At 33.7% G+C, this 24,827-nt stretch overlaps 1 protein-coding gene across 1 annotated transcript; it reads left to right on the forward strand.

Moving 5' to 3' along the window:
- Positions 1-24,827, forward strand: LOC311591839 (cadherin-7-like; the record flags this gene model as incomplete). Its single annotated transcript, XM_084803454.1, has 7 exons — positions 1-156; positions 773-896; positions 1,634-1,679; positions 10,999-11,293; positions 15,773-15,892; positions 21,546-21,713; positions 24,553-24,827. Coding segments are annotated over 7 exons (1,184 nt in total), but the record flags the coding sequence as incomplete, so codon positions are not given.

A 24,827-nucleotide genomic window follows, 5' to 3' on the forward strand; every position in this document is an offset into this window, starting at 1 on the left:
CTGAGTCAGAGGAGTATGCTTCAGGCAGGCAGGCAGAGATTGACCCAGGCCTAAAGTTGCTCATAGGAAAGACGCTCAAGCAGTTTGTGTCCTGTGCAGCTCTATGCACTGCCTATTTGCTTTCTGTCTTGGCTGTGTCTGAGCTGTATGCTCCAGGTGGGTGGGCAGAGACAGTCCAAGATCCCAAGGATGTTGCTTGTAGTTGGATAATGCAGACTGGAGAGTGCCTGAATTCAGCTCTACCTTCCACAGGCCCTCTTGAGCTGGCAGGGCTATACTAATCTGTTCTGTGACCCAGCTATGCTGGGCTGGAAAGCAGCTGGGGTGCTGACAGAGATCAGAGTTCAAAGGTGCTTGAATATCCGCACTCTTTCTTGGGAGGCAGCTAATATGGATTTTGTCCAGTGCTAGGACTAAGTTCTGCCTGTCCACCACTCTCTGTCCCAGATCCAGAAAGCAGTAGATAGGAGTTGAGAGCCCAAAGCAGCACGGATAACCCAAAGTCCTTCTGTCTCAAATCCAGCAAGCAGTAGAAGGATGGTTAGAGTCTAAAGCTGCAAAGATAACCCAAGATGGTGCCTTCCCAACATGGTGGCTAACGTGCGATGTCCTTAGGGATTTTTCTTTGGGTTACTGGATGGCCAGGAATCAGAACCACCTGTGCCACACACATTGTGGATCTCTCTCACCTGGGAATCAGCAGCTCTTGTGTTTTGTAGCTCCCAGTTTGGCCTTTAGTTTACTGTGCAGTCCTGGTTTTCCTCCTAATCAGGCACAGTGTGCAATTGGTGCTGCAGCTTGGATCGCCTCTTCAAAATTATTTTAAACAAAGGAAAATATCATACCGAAGACTTATCCTTCCTTCAGGCTTTTGCAGTGTTTGGAATCAACAGTTGGTATGAAGTGGTAACTATGTTTTTTCTGAGTACACACATGACTATTTTTCAACTGCAATTATTTCTTAATTTGTCCAATTTTAGAGAACATTAGGACACTAGACCTTTGGTCTCTTAGCTTTTTTATATTTCTTGTTGTATAATATGATTACAAATTGACTTAAGTTATTGTGAATCCCTTGAGTGATTATAACATATTGTTGTAATGTTTTATTTAGTCCTCTTGAATCCCAATTCTATGGAATGGAACTATGGAAAACACATTAGAGTCCTTATATGTGATACACATTGGGAAAGAAAGAATAGTGTCCTTCAATGAAACAAATGTGGTCGTTAAAAATCATCAGAAAACCTACTATATTTTCAAAATTGAACAATGCTTCTTCAGTTCAAAAGCTAAGTGAAATTCTGCTTACTCAAGCAACAGTGTTACGTATCCTCACTCATCCTGTTGTCTTTTCTTTGAATTTACACTTTGAACCCCACAACCCCTGTTTCTAGGAGGTAATTGTGGAATTCTCCTGCTGACATCAGAAGACAGAAAAAACAAAAGCAATAGTCAGCCTCTTCAAGGAAAATCATGTAACTTTGTAAAGATGTTTCACCATGTCTTAATCTGATCACTGACTTCGTCTCCTCATGGTTTCTAAGAGCCCTTTATACTTCAATCTCTTTTCTCATGTTTCTTTTTCTTTAATAACTTTATCACAATAGTTTCTGAAAATTTTTATCCTTAGGACATTAAGCTCTGTAGTGAAAATGGTAGAAATTCAAGAAGTGCAGGTCAGTGGAGCTCTAAGTATATGGGAAGGGAGCAGAGGATTCAGAAGAGACTTGGTCATCCTTTAGCTCTGTGTGGCATTGCTTACAAGATGAAATGCCTTCCAGGTCTTCTGTCACAGGAGGGCCTATTAACTGTCATACTAGCTGCATTTTGAATGAGAAAATTACCAGTTTCACAGAAGATTCTGTCCTGGAATCTCAGCATATTTTTCATTTAGGAAGCTTTAAAGTTTCTCAAAGCTACCCTAGAAAAAAATCTTTGAGGAATTCTTTAATTTTCATTTACAATCTTTAGCACATTACTGCCAAAATTCTACAGACTTGTATATTTTCTCTTTTGACATCTAAATGAACCTATTTCTTCCCTTTCTTTCAAAATGAGATCATCAGTATGAAAGAAGAATATTTCCTTCAGGTCCTCTGTGTTTTCCTTTCTTCTTGTTAGATTAAGGATTCAATAAAGTCTGACCTATGGATAAATGTTGTAGTGGGTTCTTGACTGGACTCATCCAGAAGCTTTGCTACCCTTGAAGGAATTAAGCAGGTTTATCATGCCTAGGTATTTTTTTTTCTTTTATTGATTAAAAATGCCAAAATGAGATATTCTTACTGAAATTTAGTAAAACAAATATATTCGAGTGTGTGTACAACAAGAGCATCCAGTGGAATAGTCTACCATGGGGTATAGCTTCAATCAAGTTTTCTGTACTATAGTGTTTCATTCAGCTATTGCTATTTGATCACAAGTTTCTCACCAAATTGTGTTGTGGACACTCTGCAGTGTTCTCAGAAGGACAAAGGGGTTATGTGAGCACCTGTGTTCAGGAAAGGTGATTTTCTTCCATCATTGAGCGTATCAATGTACAAACCATTTTGTCAGGTTTATCATGAAATGTACTTTGAGACTGGGATTTATCTCTGGAGACTGATGGGATCACATGTTAGGAATAAATGTATGTGAATGGAAAATGAGGAAGTGGGATTTAACAATACAATGGAAGGAGTTGAACAAGCTGAGCAAGACTGGATGATTTTATGGTGTCTAATTGTTATCAGTAATTGTAGAAGAGAGAAAGCTTTTCAAGCTCATGTACTAAAACTAAAAACTCACTAATAAGCTTACATATTGAAATCACCTACTGACTGAATTCCTTTTGAACTTTCTCCCATTCTATTAACCTTCTTTCCTCCCTTCATCCGTACTTCAGTGTTATTTAATAGCATTTTTTTAATAACTACTGACAGTATTGTTTACATTGAACACGTTAATCTTTCTTTTTTAATTGAAGCTAATCAAATAGTTTTTCTTTAAATTATAGAAGTGTTGGTTTCTTTCCCTAGAATTCATATTCTAAAGTTGTATTTCCATTGCTTCTTCTATTAATGTTTCTATTTTCTATACCACAAGGCAAAACAGCACAATTTGGAACATTTCAGGGAGCAGGCTTATATGGGAATGTCTTCTATAGCATGTGAGAATGCTTTTTCCAAAAGGCCAGGTTAAAGTTTTATGCATGACCTCTACTTGCCCTCTCCTCCATTTTACCAAATGCCATAGATGAAGTTATGGCAAGGAGAAAGGTATGAAGTTATTATTGGCTTAAAACATTGAAAAGAAAATTTTAAGTAGAGTCCTGTCCACTGGCCAAAATATTTGCTATGATCTGTGAGGGAGGGCCAATTTTGATATAGGCTAAATTTTTTTCTTTACTTTCTTTTTGTTTCTTAATAACACAGCATGACATCCTAATAATTTTGCCACGTGCAACGAGATGAAATAATCACATAAAAATCAGTATCTAAAGTTTTGTTTCTGTAGCAGACTTTGTGGCACACATCATTATAATAATTGCTAAGCAAATTTTCCCATTTATTTCCTTATCTCTTAGGTAGAGAGATACAGGCTTCAAACAGTAGTTCCAATATTGTTATTTTACTTAACTTCTAAACTAGACCAAGCTTAAAAGACAAATGATCAGTTTTCCTGTGAAATAAAACAGTTCAGCTTTTTCCAGAATTTGTTTTTAAATGCTCTGGTCTAGTCTTGGAGCTTGTAAATGAGTGATAAGGGGTAGTTCTCCCCGAAAGCCCAGATCAAGAGAATAGACAGTGCTCACATTTACATGAACTGAAATTGATAACTCTGATCCAATTTTCATGAGGAAAAATTAGGCTCTCAGAAGATTTCTCTAGTGATGGAAATGATTTGGATCCAGCCAGGAAGCCTGTAAGATATACAGTGAGTTTGTGACATTTTGTTCAGGTATTAATTCATCTGTGTGAAAGACAAGCTGTTTTCTCTGTGAGTTGCTGTTTCCTTTTCTCTCATGACAAAGATATAGCTATGACCATATGTATCTGAATAAGCACAATGTAGGCTTTTCAACAAAAGAAAGATAGTTATCTCCCAGGACCACAGATGATATTTTTATTTTTCATTTTTATTTTGTTTCCTTCTAACATATGCACTTATATTATTAGACATGAACAAAATAAGCTACATACAGCAGGAAGAACCACAAGACAATCAGGAGTTATATAAATTTTATGTTCACTGTGATTTGGCTATTTGTATTTGGCAAAGTTGAAGTAAAAATCTTTCCTGTCTTTTTGGGTCTAAATTTCTGACTGAAAATCAATATGTATAATATCTCATCTCTACTAATTTAAAACATCTACCTTGGTCTAAAAATATCTTAACTCCTAACCAACTCAGCTTAATTGTGACACTAAACTATCTACTCTTCAACCCGATCAGAGACTTGAGAAGGAATAAAACTTATATATGTAAGTGAACCAGAGGTACGAGTTAGCAGCTTCAAAAATGAAAAGAAAAATGGCCGAGACAGTTTGCTCAGATGATTCTATTGTTCTATTTATAACATTTATAAATATGTATAAGTGGCTTGGTTTTGTAGTGCTACATCCACACGCATTATTTTATTTCCTCTCCTCTTCAATATTCAAGTCCACTGATAATTTACAATATGGATCTATAACTGATGAATAAACTGACCACTGGGATGATGAAGATAGCATAATAAAGAGAAAACTGAAGTTAATATCCACATCTAGGGCTTCTTGTACTAACCTTGAAATAGCACCATTCCCTTCAGTAATTGAAAGAAGATTTCAGTTTGAAAATAGATCACAAATGGATTACTGAGAACTCTTTTCAAATGTGTTTTCAACAAGAGTAACACAATCTATTTATTTATCATTCATTAAAAATTTTATCATTGCTTATGTAATTTCTGAATCACCTTCCTATTGCTGTTCCTTACTTTGCTATTCATGGTAATTAATAACTAAATTTCTTAAACCACACCTTAATCAAAGATGCTTCACAGGTAAATTGTGTTCCATTTTCCTGGACTACATGATAATTATAAATTAGGAATACTCCAACCAGAAAGAAATGGCTCACACACTTGTTTCCTTTTTCAGTATTTCTTCAACAGTGTGATAATTACAAGGTGTCTTTTTACACATGGAAAATATTTATTAAAATTCATAATGAGAAAAGAAAATGTGGATGTAATATGTCCATCTCAGTAGCTTCATTCTTGCCAACTAGTACTTAAATCTACTCTTTGTACTTATTGATGTTATCAATATAAAAATATAATAAAAGTACCTTCCTTTCATGGCTTGCAACAATCAAAACCAAAATACTTTACATGTTAAAAGTCAGTAAGCTACAGTAAATAAATCAATGGTACAGCATTCATTTTGCATGAGTTCATTAATATTTAATATAAATCAGTCCAGATTGATCACAGAGTATATATCTTTTCTTTTTGATGAAGGTTTCACAATGTTTGTCTCAATTATGCATAATTTTGAGTGCTATCCTTAGAGGTGTGTGCCATCATCCTCAGATGAAAAGAATTTTCCTGCTTTGTCCCAACATATTATTCCTTTTTTATGTGTGCACAAATACAATAGACTTACAAGATTATATTTAATAGTTTTGCATTTTTCTTATTGGAACTATTTACAAAAAAAATCTCTTATAAAACTATAGTAAGTACTAGACTTTTCATAAGTGAATTGGTATATGTAACCGAGTCTACAATTTAATGATACTTTGAGTATCAAAATTGTCATGTAAATATTAATTCTTCAGTAACTTTACTATTTCTGGATTTGTATTTTATATGATATGAAATTTCATATGAAATCATTAAGAAGTATCATCCTAATGGTAAACCAACTTTCCTTTATCATGCATGTGATGTTTCAAATAGTATTCAGAACGCCTCAATGAATCTCTAGGATATGCCTCTTTTATTCCAACATAATATTTTGTTGGTAATTTGAAAATCTCACATAACTTCCATGAAACGGGCAGCAACTACCAGTAGGCAGTGTCTGCCATGTGCTGACCCATATCTAATGTTTTCAAGAATCAAGCTTTCTGATCAAGGATGAGGTGGTACCATATAGCATCAATGGGTTTTGGTTTTCATCACTTTTAACCATAAAAGTCTAGAGAATGAAACATGATTTGTATGATAGTATTAAAGCAAAGAATGAATGAGAACATTTATAGTAAATTAAGTAAAATTTAAAAATATTAAACTACAATACTGAAACTTAAAATATTTTATTACTACTAATATGTAACATTTTACAGACTAAGAAGGGTGTGTTTATATTTTGTAAAGAGAGTTGATAGATAGATGATAGATAGATAGATAGATGTATAGATAGATAGATGTAACAACAATTAGTGAAAAAATTCATAAATTTGAAGGAGGTAGAGGAGGGAAGGAATGATGTAAATAAATAATAACAACATCAAAAATAAAAAAAGACATTTTAAGATACCAAGTTGGAGTATAGGTCAGAGAATAGTGGCAGAAAAATAACAAATGTAAAGAAAACATTGTAGAGAAAGTGAGTAGTTCTCTTTATGAGATAATGAAGCAACAGTGGATTGGTAAAAATATATATATATTTTAGAGAATATTTACTGATCATATCTACCCACCCACCACTACTCTACCTTCCAACTCCTAGTCCCCTCAACCACATCTTACCCTCTACTGCTTATCTTTGTTTCTTTGCTTCTTTTTTTCTTTCTTTCTTTTGTTTTTTCTTTCTTTTTGCTATTGAAAAACTCTGAGTCCAATGAAAATTTCTTTTATGCATATGGGACTCTAAGTAATCAGTCTTTAAACTATCAAATTATTTTACATTATAATAGCTGCTCACAGAGAAATACATGCACAAACACACACATACACACACACACACAGAGAGAGAGAGATGCACACACTTGTGTGCGTGACTACATGGGTACTTGTCATTCTAAGAATGACAGAATAGAATTTGCTGAACTGGATTTGACCAATGTTTAAAATGATGTGTTGCTTTTAACAGAAGACTAAGATTGGATCCAAGCTTTAATCTAAACTGGTGCAAAATTACCTCAAAAACCAGCACTTGGGATCCAAAACATTCTGCTTTACAGAACATTCCAGAGTCTTTTGCATTTATGTACAGATACACAATCAGACACACACACTCATGCACACACACACACTAATTCACACTCATATACAATTAAAAGTAAAATTTTAAGAATGCAATTTGCTATTTATAATACAACAATCTTCTTCTTGGTTAATTCTTTTTCACTAGATATCATAACAAAAATTTCTCTACCATTTATGATTATGATAGTACACCTAGATAGTACTTTTCTCAATATCCAAATTGGTCATTGTTTTAACTATGGTAATCTTGCAAGAAAAGAGTATAGAATTCAAGAAAAATGTGTTATTCTGTATGGCAGCGATAGCAGATGATATCAGCTAAGAGAAAGCTGCCAATGATAGGAAAGAGGTAATATTTTGTGTCCTTGAGAAATCACATTTGTATATGTATCTCAGAATGGACAAGGATAAAAGAAAAGGAATGAGATTTTTGAATGAATGAGGAAACAAATGGTATTAATCATCTGTCTTAAAACTCTTGTGATGTCAGTCATGGAGAACAATCAACATGATAATGCAAAATATAGCACCAGAGCTCACCCTGAAGTTCATGGTCAAGACTGAATGTGTATCATCTTTCCCCTATGTACAATATGACAAGTTACTCTACCACCATGCCATTAAACCTACTATCAATTGACTGCATCTAGTTAAATAAGTCATATGGATTGTCTCTGAAAATGGGAATCTGGGATGTAATTTGCATAAAAATTCATCAAGAAATACAAAACATAATGCCTGGTATGTCTCATGATGCCGATTCTCCACAGTACATTTATGGGAAGTCTGAGCAAAACTTCATAGGGGTTGAACCTAATCAGCCAAAATGAAACAGGGTCAAGAGTGTATCTGGCAAGTGAGGTAAGATCTTACTAGCTGCATAACAACAGCTTATTCCGTCAGCTTTTGTCAGTGAAAAATATTTTGATTTGTGTTGCTACATGTGCTATTTATTATACTTATAAAGTAGGGAAAAGGACTATTTTTATGAGTCACAGAATGAATTCATAAAGACCACCCTGAAGCTCCGAATTTAAGCTGTTGAGAGTGGTAACTCTGCATGTCATCCTGCAGAAGACAGCAGGTCCTATCCCAGAGGTAGCAACAATCTGTAAATAGTGTAAACTTAGTAATTCACAAACCAGACAAGTCTCAGCATTCTCTTGCTGTAGAGGTAGTTTCTGCCTCTGCCAGACAAATTTACTTAGACATTCCCTGCACCAGTCTCTTCATCTGTTGATAGGATTAGCAAATAATTCATCAGTATGAAATGCAATACTGTCTTGATAATATTAAAATAGTTACACCTAAGAAAGTCTAATTAATTCTACTAAATTAATTCCTCTAATTTTTCCTTCTTAAGTTAGAAGGAGACATATATACATGCATATATATATGTGTGTGTGTGTACATAAATATTAGTAACTTACAGAGTTATAAAGTGATTCACTTTCCTCATATATTGGTAACACACATTATTCAAGAGTGTCCACTCCACACACATACAAAAATAACCCATATATATATATATTATGTCAAAATGATATGTTGTGCTATGTATTCAGAAGCAAAAGAACAAATCATGTATATAAAAACATGAAGCAGAGCTCTAAGAGTGAAGCAGTATTTCTTACAGAGTGTCAGAAAACTGAAGCTGTATCACCATATCACTAAAAGATGAAAATGTTGTACACACACTGTCTTAAGTGCTTTCTCATATTATATATATTTTCTTTTTATTATTTTTTATGTATACATTTATACCATTACATATATATACACTAAACTATCTACAGCAAGAAGAACCATGAAACAATCAGGAATATATATATATATATATATATATATATATATATATATATATATATATATATATATATATATATAAATTCATAGTGCTTTGGCTATTTATATTTAGCAGCCTTGAAGAAAACATCTTTCCTATCTTGGTGAGTCTAAAATTTTGAATGTAAGTCAGTACCTATCATATCTCGTCTTTATCATCTTAAAACATCTATCTAGACCTAAAAACATCTTAAACCTTAAACAACTAAGCTTAATTGTAAAACCTAATTATCTGTTCTTCAACACCATCAGAGATCTGATAAGGAATAAAGTTAATTATCTGAATAGACAGGAAGTACAGGTAAGCAGCCTCCAAACCGAGAACTTGACAGAGACAATTTGCAGCCTGAACAATCACCTAAAACTCTCCATAACATTGGAGCATCATCTTTAACCTTCTGGCTAAATATATCTGACAAACATATTTGTGAGGCAGGAACTATTATTTGCTTACCCTGTGTTGGCAGAGTGTGGCTTTCAACTCTGCCTGAATCCAAGCTTGCTCATTTTTAGGCAGAATTCTGTCTGTGGCAGAAACAAGGAACATTTTGCCCATTGGCTGGTTTGCTGCATTTGAAGTCATCTCTATAAGGAGGTTCATTGACGCTCCTTGTCTTCTTTGAGGTAGGCTGGGTGTTGCCAGGAGTGACTCAACTATAATACAAGGTTTACTTCCAATACATTTAAAATGCTACTTCAGAATGTTTAGGGTAATTAAGTAATACAAGTTAACTGTTAGCTGACCAAATCATGGTCCTGTCAATTACTAGTCTATCTTTATCACAAGAACAATCATCCTAGGTTTAGGAGATATATATGATTCCCTAGAGAGATAAGGTAATACAGCTAGATAAGGTCTTCAAAAACTTCAGAGACCTACATGTCATTAAAAGATGTTTTTTTTAATTGTACAACTCTTTGATATTTTATATATTTAATACTTATCCCTTGAAAAATACCAATTCAGTTCTGTAGGGCAGTGAATAGTTTTATCTCTGTTAAATTGGGATTTTAGGTTATTAACCAAAGTCCAAGATAATAGCAATTGCAAGCAATGAACTATTGGTGAAATGATGAATTGAGTAGCATGTTTCTCAGGTTATGAAATTCAGAAAAATATGTAATTATTTCCATATCTATTTCCCAAGGTTGCTCTGCTCAACATAATGTCCTGACATGCAGCAGGGAAAGATTCAGCTATGAAATACAGATCAGAATATGCTGCCTTGCTGCTGCCGCTGGGGTTAATCATGCAAATCTAATGCAGTTCTTGGTATTTCAGGGAACTGTTGAGTTGAAGCCCCATGCACGTATTGATTTAGATTCCCTACTTTCCAGCGCAGTAATTTTTCAGCTCCAAAATTTAAAATATTGAACAATTTAATGACTGGACATTCATCCATGCTGGTTAATCATAGAGAGGACTGCGAATGTGGACAGGCTGGGAAAGTAGGAGACAAAATTCCTAATACATATACAACTCACACACACATACACACACACACACACATATGTATGCAAATTAATTAGTATCTCAGGACTAAATTTACAAACATTCTACAGAAAGTTTTTGCATGAACTCAAATCAAGTATGTTTGCTTATGCATTCAATGTCTGCCTACTTAGAAGATGGCAAAATCTGGCTTTGAAATACTAAATTTCAAATATACATACTTAAATATATATACACAGACATATACATATATATGTCACAAGTTCACATATTTGGGGATGGGCTAGAGATATGTTTGGATATGACACTATAGTAAAAAAGAAGTGAAGTTCACTTGTTCTCAGTGTAGGACTACACATTGTAATACTCTTGCTTCTTAGCACAATCAGCACTCAGTTTATCTTTTCAAGATCAATGAAATCTAATACAGCTGTCTGACATGAGAGTGACTTTAACATATCTATATATTGCTGATTCTCTTGTAAATTAATCTCTTCTCACATGAATTTTTCACCAGCTTCACTCTGATGTTGATAAAGGAGATGGTTCCATCAAATACATCTTGTCAGGCGAAGGGGCAAGTTCCATTTTCATTATTGATGAGAACACTGGGGATATTCATGCCACCAAGAGACTGGACCGGGAGGAGCAGGCCTATTATACTCTCAGGGCCCAAGCTCTGGACAGACTCACCAACAAGCCTGTGGAGCCTGAGTCAGAATTTGTTATCAAAATTCAGGATATCAATGACAATGAACCCAAATTTCTGGATGGCCCCTACACAGCAGGAGTTCCTGAGATGTCCCCTGTGGGTAAGTAAAAAGCACATTATTTTTGTAATAAGTATCAAAAAATATATGTTGTTCTACATGTGGTGATAGAATGAAAAAAAATGATGACATGCTAGCAGCCAAGACTTGCTTCTTCAAATACTCATTTACCCCCCTTGGAAACATTACTTTTGTTTTTTTATATTTTACATTTTATACTGTTCTCTTAGTCTAATTCTCATTACCTTTAAGAAATGGCTTGTACATTTTCCCTTCTATCAAATAAATTTTTGATTAAAATTACAATTACAATAATGTCTAAGAAGTTATTTTTTTTTATGATTTTCACTATATAGTCTTCCAAACTGTGTCTCTTTGTATCTGTCTCTCTGTCTCTGCCTCTCTCTGTCTCTGCCTCTCTGTCTCTGTCTCTGTCTCTCTCTCTCTCTCTCTCTCTCTCTCTCTCTGTCTCTCTCTCTCTCTCTCTCTCTCTCTGTCTCTCTCTCTCTCTCTCTCTGTCTCTCTCTCTGTCTCTCTCTCTGTCTCTCTCTGTCTCTGTCTCTGTCTCTCTCTGTCTCTCTGTCTCTGTCTATGTCTGTCTGTCTGTCTCTCTCTCTCTCTGTCTCTGTCTCTCTCTCTCTCTGTGTGTGTGTGTGTGTGTGTGTGTGTGTGTGTGTGTGTGTGTGTGTATGTCTAGGGGCAGATGGAACTAGGGCCTTGGGGACAGAATAGAGTGAAAGTAGGAGGGAGGTAGGAACGGGAGGATACAAGTGAGGGGAAAACAATTTAGATGTAATAGATGTAATCTGAATAAATTAATTATTTTTAAAAAAGAACTATGTCCTCCTAAAGGAAAACAAACAAGCTCTTCTTTGAGGGTAATGCTCTCTCATCTTCCCGTTTTGTTACCAGAAGGCTGCTAGTGCTATCCAGCTCAGCAGAAGGGTTGCTGGTGAATACCCAATGCTACAGCCACTAATCCTTTTGTAGCCTCTTCATATGTAAATTAAATACTGGGTTGTGTTTCATAGAAGTAAACAATAGAGAAACAGAAAGCAGCTTACTCTAAGGTCTTTTGCATTTCTTCATTACAAAAAATGCAAATATTTCATTCTACTCTGTCAGATATTATAAATTCTTTTGAGTATTTCTTAAACAGCATTTTATTTAGGCAGTATGTAATTCATGTATATAAATTATTTTTAAGTGGTGGTTTAAAATAAGACAGTGGATCTGTAAATGTCATTCTTTTTGGCTCTGTTATTGAATGAGAAAGCTCATTTAAATATCATTTATTTGATTTATTCTTCTCATATAATATGTACAGACCTCAGTCTCCCCTTCATACACTTCTCTCATCTCTCAGATCCACTGCTTTTTCATTTCCCTTTATAAAACAGCATGTCTCTCAGTTATATCAGAGGAATTTAGTATAGCAAGATGCAATAAGAGGAGGCATATAACCTCATAGCAAGACTGGGCAGGGCAACACAGTAGGAGAAAAAAGATCCCAGGAGGAGGAAAGAATGTTAGAGACACCGCCATTCTAATTGTTAGGAGTCCAACAGAAACCCCCAAGCTAAAGAAGCACAGCACATATGCAGAGGGCCTGGTGCAGACACATGCAGAATTTATAGTATATGGACAGTTTAATCAACATGTTTTATCTTGTTTTATTCATTTAATTACTTTACTGGTACTTTTAAACGAGGAGTGGGATTGTATTATTGATAAGTATTATTTATGTGTTACATTTAGTGCATCATAATTTAGACCCCCAACTTTGTAGTGCAGATGGCTTTAGCTGCTAGAAAAATTCAAACTGAAAATGAGAAAATTATCAGAACTTGTAGTCATTAGATGTCCTAGACCATAGCAGGATGGTTCTGATGACAGTACACATATGTGCACATCTGTGACAAAGCAGGTGTATTTTATTTTTCTGGATGTTAACTGTGATTTCAGAGTGCTTCCTGCCACTGTTGCTGACAAGAATAGCAGCAGCAATGCAGTGACAGTAAGATTAAAGGGGTAGGGCAGCTTATGAGAAGTTGGCATGTTTTCTCCTCCAATTAGTCATGTTTAGTAAAACAGGTTTTAGGTGTGTCTGATATAGTGTCAATTTCTATCTAATGGGTATTTGGGGTATTTTATTGCCTTATTAAATGTATTATTGGATATACTAATTAGGCTTATGTAATTTGTTTTGTTTTGAATGATTTTACTGCAGTACCAAGAGGATGAATATTATGTATATATGCAAATTATTTTATTAAATTGATTTGTATCAGTGATATAAAACATTTCATAAAGTTAAACACTAAGTTAAACCACTTCAATAATTTAAAAATTAAAACTTTAAACACAGAATATAAATATAAACTGAAAAATATTTACAATGTATTATAGCTTACTAAAGTCTTCAATTTTTACAAAATAGAATATCATTGATTGATATGGTATATGCCCATAATCATTCAGGGATTAATTGATATTAGGTTTTCTTTTTCATATAATTTACACCAAGGACATGTTTTCTGAATGATAAGATTGTAGAACAATTTATATATTGCTACAGAGCATAGATAAGCATATAAGCTTTGCATTCAGAGACTAGAAAGGCCAGTCAGTAATTGCTTTCCATGAAAACATGCATATTTGACCTCAATCCAGGTCAGAAGCTGCCAGTGTACACTTATAATCAAAGTGGGAGTCTAGATAGGGAGATTCTGGGGTTTCCTGGCTGTTCAGCCTAACCTACTCAATGAGGCCCAGGTCATGGAAAGAACCTGTTTCAAAAACAAAGCTAGAGAGCTCCTTAGTCGATACACAGGGTTGGCTCTAGTATCTACACTACTGCATACACCTGCACACACATACACACCAACCCTTATACAAACCCAACTTTATGTGCATTTGCAGATATGTTTGTATATGTACCTAATAAATAATTTAAATATGCTCATAAACAAAGTGCTTATATAATTTATCATTTTTATAAATATTTAAAATGTAAAATTTAGGTTGATTTAGGAGTATACAACATTCATCATATTGGTTCTAAAGAGTCATAGTCAGTGCGTTTTACCAAGGAAGAAGCAAAAGCACAGACAATTGTTCTGACTGTAACTTCATAATTTCTCTTTAACTATATATGAAATAGAATTAGTAAGGTGCATCATAATATGGAAATGGAGTGGAATTAAAAAATATGTATTTGTGAGAGCAGACCTTGAGAAAGAAATCTATGCAAAGCATAAGCAAAGATAATAGTAGATTTAAAGTTTCATATTTAGGAAATTACTATAGTCAAACTAATATTCAACTAATATATAAAATGGTACCTCTTTCATATATATCAGACAGAATACAAAGTACATGATATGTGCATACTCACATGGAATAATTATATTAATTTTCTCACTATTTTCTATCATTCAAAATAAGTATTTTTCCTCATCTGATTACTGTTTCCTCTCCCTCTACTCCTCTCAGCTCCTCCATGCCTTTGTTTCTTTCAGGATTCAAGGCCTTTCTTTCTTCGTACTGGGTTGCCTCACCCAGCATTAATATGAGTGAGGCGATTTAATCTTATTGCATCTTGATAGGCCATGTATGGTTGATATCCCTGGAAGCCCAGTCCTTTTCTAGAGGGACTTGCAGGAGGAGTGGATGGGAAGGGAAAAAATGGGGCCAGAGGGAGGGAAGGGAATCTGTGGTGTGGGTGTAATATGTGAGACAATACATTTTTTTAAAAATTTAAGAAAGAAAACAAGACATTTAAAGGATAGTAGCAAAATATAATAAGACAAAATGAAAACTAATATATGGGGATTGAACAGTTTAAACAAACAGAAAGAAAACTGCCTTATGCCCCAAAATGAGTGATTACCTATAAAATGAAGACACTGTGACATGCAGTATTCAAACTACAGAATCATGCTATTACAGTGTCATTCTTTTTCAACTTTGGAGAGGTTTGATTTGAAGTTTTAATTTAATATTTTTAAATGAAGTAGTACAAACAAATAAAAGCAGAACACTTATCAGGTAGCTAGAGGAAGCACTAAATATACAGTTAAATGGACCAAATGTCTACTATATGATGATGAATGAAATGAGGTGAACACCAGTTTGCTGTGATCTCTCAGTCTGCCTTTTAGATGGTCCTTGAGTCTCAAGGACAATGCTCTTAATGAAAACTAGTTACCTGAGGAAGATAGCTGGGATACCTAATATTTCAACCTCACTTAACTCAGAATGGATTTCAATCTAACATTCATCATCCTGTAGTATTTTTACATAAATATTTTCATATCACTAATTTCAAGAACTTCTATTAACATTTAGTTCCTTGGTTAAATCAAAAAGTATACTAGATTGATATTTCCTGTACCTTGATGAATATAAATTGAAAATAATAAATCAATAAATGTAATCTAATATTTCTAACAGTTTGTGAGCTCTCAGAACTCATATTCTTGGGAAATTTAATCCAAAGCTGTTTTGGTTGTTACCTAGGGACTTCAGTGGTACAAGTGACAGCAACAGATGCTGATGATCCTACATATGGGAACAGTGCTCGGGTGGTGTACAGTATTCTGCAAGGACAGCCCTACTTTTCAGTGGAACCGAAGACAGGTAAGACATAAAATCTACACTTATTGTAGTTATCATTTACCTCCTGCTTTGTACTTAATATTCACTTTTTAATAATATAGTAATAATAATATGTACTTTTTATTTTGCTTTTCTCAAATATGTCAAAGTTACTCAAAATACCCTATTAGGGAAGAATTAGTGCCCATTTATTTCATATCACTGTATTCATAAAAACACTAAATAAAATGCTATGTACGTATATATTAGGCATGACATCTGACTTTTTGATGATCTGCTTGAATTTTTCATTTTTATTTTCTTTAATCAGTTCATAAAGAAAATTAAAGAATTCATAATGTAAGCAAGCAAATGTTTTGTTTTATTTTGTTTAAGAATGGCTGAATTAGAGACCATTTATTCCAGCTTTTGGAAAATATTCAACACGTGCTACTCCTTTGAGGCCATGATTGTCAAAGTGAACTTTTCTTTTTTCAATTCCATTGATCACTAAAGTAGTAGGAACAAGACATGACCAGTCATTGAATACTTTTATCTCATTGACGTACTTTAAAAGTGATTTTTTACAATTATGCTTTAAACTATATCATATAATTCCGAGTGTTATTTAACATGTAAGACATATTGCTATATTTAAGTATGTTACCTTTAAAAAATAAAGTATATGCAAAAAAGTGGAAAAAGTTTTCTTGTGCAACGTTGTTGGGGGAAGGTCTGATGTTATTTTGATGCTAATAATGATGAGATATGATAGATACTGATTTACGTTCAGAATTTTACATGCACCAAGATAGGAAAGATGTTTTCTTCAAGGCTGCCAAATACAAATAGCAAAGCGCTAAGAATGTAACATTTATATAATTACTGATTGTGGATCTTCTTGCTATAGGTAGTTTATAGTATATATGTATAATAATATAAATGTATATGTAAAATTAAATATATTTAATAAAAAAGAAAAAGAAAAGAAAAGAAAAAAGATCCAGTCTTATATACTTACCTGAGAAATTGAAGATAGCTTTATCAAAGACCTATTTCTTCATGGAGCTATTTCAGAATTACACAGATTCTGCTGGTTTACTCTACTTTGCATTATTTCTGTAAATCTATGAGTGCATTACCCAATAATTCATAACATGTAGACCTTGTAGTTCCTATTATATTATCCAGTGTATTTATTTTCCCAAGACAGGTTAAGTTTTACAGGTCCATACTCCTAAGAATGTTCCATTTTCATACCTTTTGTTTGACCTCAAATTTTATTTCCTAATTACTTCCTCACTCTTTAGAGATTCAGTTATTTTAAATTTATTTTGATATCACCAGTTTCTGTGTTTCATCACAAAATGAGTTTCTGGGTTTTTTCTGCTTAGAAAGTGGTAATTTTTCATAAAGAAAGTGATATTTGGACTGAATCTACAGAGGCCACCATTGCTACACAATCCAAATGCACATGCAGGACTGTTTGTTTCCCAATGCCACTTATGAGCTCATCATTCAGTGTTTAAGTACTACAGTTAGATCTTGAGTAGCATAGCACTGTGTTGGAGATCTTTCCTAGATGTTCACTGTTTCTAAACATTATGTGGAATAACAGCCATCTATATAAAATGAAAATTCATTTTGGTAGCAACTATTTTAACATTTATAAAGTATATTAATAAATAATGAATACACATCATGTGTATGTATTCAATCCATAGTCACATATACTGTTGTTATTCAAAGGTCTACATTCCATAAAATGTTTGTATTTGAATTAGCTACCAAGAGAGCTGACATAAAAATCAATGTAAAAACAAAGGGTAGAGGCAGATGGCATGGTTTTGTATTATAATATACTTGCACATAATGTCCTTGTTAATACCAGTGGTAGTCTTTCAGAGGTGGGCTGTTTCTATTTGGCATCATATAGGTTGCATCAAGTGACTTTATGCATTTCCTCTCTTACATGCATTATCAATTACACAGATATCTCAAGGAAGTTGGTATATCTGCTCTTTCTGCTTATGTTCTGGGACATTTTAGAATGACTATATGAAATAAAAGATGTCGTGATGTTGTGATGGTTGAGAGAGGGATGTTTGTGGTTGCCAAAGGAAGTGAGAACAGATTCTTTGCCCTTACTGGAAGGAAGTTTCTAATTCTGAAACACCTTAGAAAACTGGTGTTTCAACACTGATATTCAAATGTAAATATTAATATGCTCAGATTATTGTTTTAAATATTGATTTACTTGAAGTGAGGCAAATGCCAATGAGATGACCATTTATAACTTAAGTACCTCTTGCCTGTGCTCCTTGAGACCATGTTTCCCAAGATAGCTAAGTCAAAGAAGAATGCACAGAAGGTTGCCAACAGCAAGCTGTCCTCCCACTGTGATTGGTTACAGAAAAAAGATTCTTAAATGTTACATATGAACATATTGAGAAAGTATAAGAAGACTCTGTGGTAACAGGATATGTTCTAAAAGGCCATCATAGTTGGTGGCACATGAGAAAATCATCAGAGTGTTTTTCCTCAGAGTACAGAAGACACTATTCTTGAACAAAAGCAAAATATATCAATGCCTTGTGTGCATGTGCATGTGCATGTGCGTGTGTGTGTGTGTGTGTGTGTGTGTGTATCTGTGTGTGTCTGCTTGTGTGTGTGTGCTTATATTATGACATTCCCTGAATGTGAGCTATAAATAAGTTAAAGTTTCTTAGTTATTAAAAATATTTTGTCAAGCATAATGTTCTGATTTTATGTATTAGTTTAAAATTAGATATGAAAAGCTAAAAGGAAGGCCACATATTTTATAAAGAGGTAAAGAAATTTATTTGTTCACCATACCTCACTTCCTAATTATTGATTTCTGAATATTTTTCACTTTCATAATGTTACCACTGATTATAGGGATCAAGTTATGTCAGACCAGCAGAATTCCTTACTGTGTGCTTATAAGAGTATGTGACTATATAGTCATTGACAAAAAAGAAAATATAGTATCTACCAATTCTTTTCCAAATGTTAGCTTGTATCTTAAAGCTAGAAATAACTAGCTTTATTAACTAGAATTAAATAACTAGAAATGAAATATTGTATCTAAACTCAAGTAATACCTATTATTTCATTTCTGTGTAGTAGCTGAGGGGTTTTGAAATTGCCTCTGCCACCTGCATCAGTTGTAATCTTTGTGATTACTTTAGCATTAGGAAAGTGTTATTTATAATAACTTTTATAAAGAGACCATTAGATGTGTGAAAAGTAAGCAGGTAACTTTTGTACTCAGACTTCTATCCTAATGATGTTGTAATTGTTTCCAAAAATAATGTCAGTAAGGCAACCTAGGAAGTCATAGGCATCAGAATTGCTTTGCCTTGTTTTTATTGATTTGTGTGTGTGTATGTGTGTGTCTGTTACATATTTTATTATGTGTATGAACCCACATGTATGTGAGAGTGTTCATACATGTATTCACAAACACATGTGATAGCAACAGGCTGACAATGGAGTCTTCCTCAAACTCTTTCCAATTATTTACTTATATATTTATTTAAATTTAAGTAATTTATTCAGATTATATCTCAATTATTATCCCTTTACTTGTATCTTCATGTTCTCCTGTGCCTTCCTCTTTCTTACTATTCCTCTACCCTAGGTCTATGACAGAAGAGGACATCCTCCTCCACCATATGATCACTGTACTCATTTATTGAGGAGAGTCTCTAACTGACTGTAGATCATGCCAGCCATTTCTACTACTCTAGCTGGTCAGACTGTACAAGTTATCCCTGGCCTCTGCCTCAGACAGCTAGGATTAATGATAGCTATTACACCATAGGTTCTGGGCATCCAAACTGGTGTTCACTTATGCAAGGCAAGAGCTTAATTCACCAAACAGCAAGAATTTCTATTCTGATAATTTCAGATGTTTTGGCCTTGTTTCTGCCACAATATTTTGCAAAGGTGGCAACAGGAACACATTAATGATGGAAGGCAAAAAAATGAAAGATGAGTATAAATAAAATATTGAAACTGAGAATAGAACATATTGTGTAAAATAATTTTTCATGCAAATGGAACATATTTATTAGGCAAAATATCAAGATTGTCAAGTTAAAAAATTATACAAAGCTTATAAAATCAAGAAAAAGGAAAAGGTATAAGCCCCTAAGATCAAGAATTCATAGAATAAAAAAGTTTTTTTGGACATAGTCATATAAGTGAGGTCCATGCTTATTTTGTTGTAGAGATACAAATACTGAAGAAATATCGGATAATCACAAAATCATTGCAGCTTGCAAACAGTACTTTTGCGTCATACACATAGCAAGTGAGGCTGTTATGTACATAAAAATTATTTTCATCCGTTGGTAAAATTTCGAAGAATAATTAGTATATAGACAGAAGAAGATGTTTATGAGTGTTTTTGTAACTGCTTATGTCTGAGGGAAACTGTTAGATATAAACATAAATATGGTTATATAAGTGTGAATGCCATTGAATCTGGAGATGTACTTGAAAATAAATTATTATAAGTAATTGGAGTGAGAGAAAGAGAAAGGATAAATTATTTTATCCTTTATATTGCATGTTTTCATTATTTGAAAGAAAATTTTGTTTATTTGGAAATTCTTATTTATTTCTCTATTTTAGTCTGGAACTTTTTGTATTTCTTGTTCTCACAATGATCTTTGCCTCTTGGCTTTGTTAAACCAAAACTAAGACTGAATATCCCCTGAACAGCACAAGAGAGTCTTTGATGATGATGATGATGGTGATGGTGGTGGTGGTGATGGTGATGGTGATGATGTTTTTTGATACAGTGTTCAAGGCTGTTCTGAAGCTCTCTGTCATTGAGGAATAATTGGTGTGAGAACTTGATTATCTGTTACCTACTTCAGACATGCTGGGATTATATACCTCCAACTGGAACATGAAGTTTTGATTCTTAGAAGACAAGTTTCTCTTTGCAGCTAAGCTGGTGTAGAACTCACTATTGGCTAAGACTAGGCAAAGTGAAAGGCTAAACTGGCCAATCAGCTTCTCAAAGTTTTGGGGTAGAAAGGGTAAAAATATTGTCCTGTGAAGGGATAAGTTCATAAATGGGAGGCATATTCACATCTCTCCTATGAGTGCACAAAGATTTTTTAGGAATTCCAAGTGTGCCATCTCTTTTTGTTTGTGTGGTTTCTTCCACTTACCATGATGGAACTGCCAACTACTCAAGCACTTAAAGGTGTCCTAGTTACATTTCAGGAGAGAATATTATGAAATTAGAAGTTCTCTGGCAGTCCCTCTGACAGCTATCTTAGACACAGCCAGCTAACTCACATGAAGAGGATCTTCATGTCTAGAGGTATCAGAGATAAGCAACATTAGAACTATTAGTTTATTCATGTCATATAAGTACTACCCAGGGTTTTCCCAAACACTAGAAGATCACATTGTACTATTTCCTCAAACTTTTATTATCATGTGCAAGTATAAATATTCATTTTTAACATAATGTACAAATGTATATATAAAGTGTACACACCTTTCGATCTTTAATCCACACTAAAATACTAAAGCAAGCCAAAAAACCACAAGACTACAAGCAAAGAGTGACATACTACCTTATCGATGTTAATTGTTATGATAATGTGGTAAATCACTGCGTGCTTTACTGAGATTTAACATCTTACAGGAGTCATCAAGACTGCCCTTCCAAACATGGATAGAGAGGCTAAAGACCAGTATTTGCTTGTCATTCAGGCAAAGGATATGGTTGGTCAAAACGGCGGACTGTCAGGAACAACTTCAGTTACTGTGACCCTGACTGATGTCAATGATAACCCACCTCGCTTTCCAAGAAGTAAGTTAGTTTATATGATGACTAACTATAACAACATTTTTTAACAGTTCCTTTTGTATATTTTTAAATGGGTAATCTTTATGATTTTCTCCCAATTTTACACTTTATCAATCATCCAAATTAAGCTCCAACTAATGAATAGACAGGCTAATTCAGAGATGGCATAATAGCTCCATACTTCTCTCTAAATACAGTACATTTTGTCCTCAATTTATTCTTTAAATGATGAAAAGTGGTCATTGTAATTCTGTAATTATATTTATAAGAATTTTAAATTTTATTTGTGTTTCTATAGCTGCTGTTAATTTCCAACACTGTTTATCTGTTCTACACAAATATATGTTGTTTTGCTTGTAATGATTTAAATAGTAATCATTTACATTTAAGGCAATTTTATTATAATTATTAACATTTTTCTTTCACCAAATTGATGGGACTCATATCACTATAATCATATGCTCATTTTATGTTTTTTAATCAAGTCATATACACTGAACATTCCTTTTCCAGTTGTACCACATTTCTCTCATGAAATATTAAATGGCTATAGATAATGCAATCTACTATCCCAGAAATCTACACCCTCACATGAGCTTTGGTTCAAATTAGCTTCTGATTTGTCAAGAAATGAGGATAAAAGCATAAAAACAAAAACCTGTATTCTCAAGCTAGATGTGTCCTGTTCATAAAATCATTTTGTTCTGCGCATCTTATTCTCCATGGTTTTTGTAGCATGTGGTATTTTTTTTTAAATAACGTTAAACGGAATTTTTCCTCTTTATTTCTTTTTCTCTCTCTGTCTTTTTCACTCTTACTTTCTGTGTTTCTCATGCTTTTTAGACATGGAGCTCAGACTTTTCTTTGTTTAGATTTCTTAGATTCTAAAGTGAAGAAACCCAAAAAATGTCATTTTTGTTTCTTTTTATAATTTTTACCTAGATTTTCTCCAGAAATTACTTAATATTATACCCTTAAAATCTTTGAAACTTACTAATAACACTTCTCTGTGTGCAAGGAATCCATTAAAATGTTACATATATATTATAATCATTTAAAAAATTTCAGTATTCAGTCAGCAATGGAGGAGAGTTCCCCCTTATCCACATATCACCAGCATATGCTGTTACAGATTTAGTGTGTCTGGTTTTATGCTGAGTTTTTTAATCTACTTGGACTTTAGTTTTGTTCAGGGTTATAATTATGGATCTATTTGCATTTTCTTTCATGTAGACATCCAGTTACACCAGCACTATGTGTAGAGGATGCCATCTTTTTCCATTGTGTGGGTTTTGGCTTCTTTTTCAAAAATCAGTGTCTACATCTGTGGATTGTTTTCTGGGTCTTCAATTTGATTACACTGATCAATCAGCTATTTATATTACTGTTGCTCTATAGTAGCACTTGGACTCATGGGGGGAGAGTCCTCCAGAATATATTTTATTGCACAGGATTGTTTTAGCTATTTGGGCCTTTTGGTTTCACTATGAGAAGATGAGAATTGATATTTCTATGTCTGTAAAGAATTGTGTAGGTATTTTGATAGGGATTGCATTGAATCTGTAGATTGCTTTTGGTAAAATGGCCATTTTTACTATGTTGATCCTTCTGGTCCATGAGCATAGGAGATCTTCCCATCTTCTGATATCTTCTTCATTTTTTTTTTTGAGACCTGAATATGTTTTCATAAAAGTCTTTCACTTGCTTGGTTAGAGATACACAAAGATATTTTATATTATTTATGGCTATTTTGGAGGGTGTAGTTTCCTTTATTTCTTTCTCGGCCTGTTTGTTATTTGTGTATATAGGACTACTGGTTTTTGTAATGAATCTTGTACCCATCTACTTTACTGAAGGTGCTTACCAGCTGTATGAGCTCTCTGGTGGAATTGAGGGGATCACTTTAGATACTATAATATAATCTACACATAGTGATACTTTGATATGTTTCTTTTCTATATGCATCCCCTTGATCTCCTTTTGTTGTCTTATTGCTCTAGCTGGAACTTCAAGTACAGTATTGAAGAGATATGGCGATATAGGCAGCCTCATGTAGTCCCAGATTTTATTGGAATTTCTTTCAGTTTTCTTCTATTTAGTTTGATGTTGCTATCAGATTACAGTATAGACCTATTATTATTATTATTACTATTATTATTATTTATTAATATACCTTGTATCCCTGATCTTTAAGACCTTAAATAGGAATGGATGTTGGATTTTGTCAAATGCTTTTTCTGCATCTAAGGATATGACCCTTCTTCCCTTTAAATAATATTTCTTATTGTTTTGCAATGTTATGTTCCAAATCATGGCTACAGAACTCACAGATTTAACCCTTATCTCTAGGAGAATATTAAAAGTCAAAAACTAGACTTACAATGTCATCCCCACAGGTGCTTAAACATTTTTGTGGAAGTTTCTATGTAAAAAATACTAAGAAAATTCCAATGTTAACTTATCAGCAATATTAGGTATGTATTTGGAAAATTGCAGCAGGAGCTGTTTTATTGTTCAATATTATTGTGGAGATTATCATCCAAATGACATATTTAGTAATTATATTTTAATTATTAGTTTAGTTTCATTACTAAGGGAAGCATAATTCTCATGAATAGATATGCAGCACTCAGGATTCAGACAATCTGTTTTGTCATTTTTCATTGCTGTATCATCAACTTTAAACTCCTTGAGGCTTCATGAAACTTATCACTTGCTTTATGTTGTTTTAGCTTTTCTCTAGAGGAAAGCAGAACAGTAATGTGTAATAAAAAAAAATTAGTAGTTCCTAGCAGAGCGTTTTAAGAAGGTTGTGTCCATCCTTAATTTTGAAATTTTACAGGATCTTACCAGTATAATGTTCCAGAATCTTTGCCTGTGGCGTCAGTTGTGGCCAGAATAAAAGCTGCTGATGCAGATATAGGAATTAATGCAGAAATGGAATATAAAATTGTGGATGGTGACGGATTGGGGATTTTCCAGATACTTGCTGACAAAGACACACAAGAAGGAATCATTACAATACAAAAGGTAATAATTTTTGTTATCTTTTTTCTACAAGGGCTATGTCAAAGACTATCATGTTGCCAAGCCTACTTTGATGGAAGAATGTGCTAG

Source organism: Acomys minous (genome assembly GCF_964271855.1).
Source record: "Acomys minous genome assembly, contig: scaffold_109, whole genome shotgun sequence".
NCBI lineage: Eukaryota > Metazoa > Chordata > Mammalia > Rodentia > Muridae > Acomys > Acomys minous.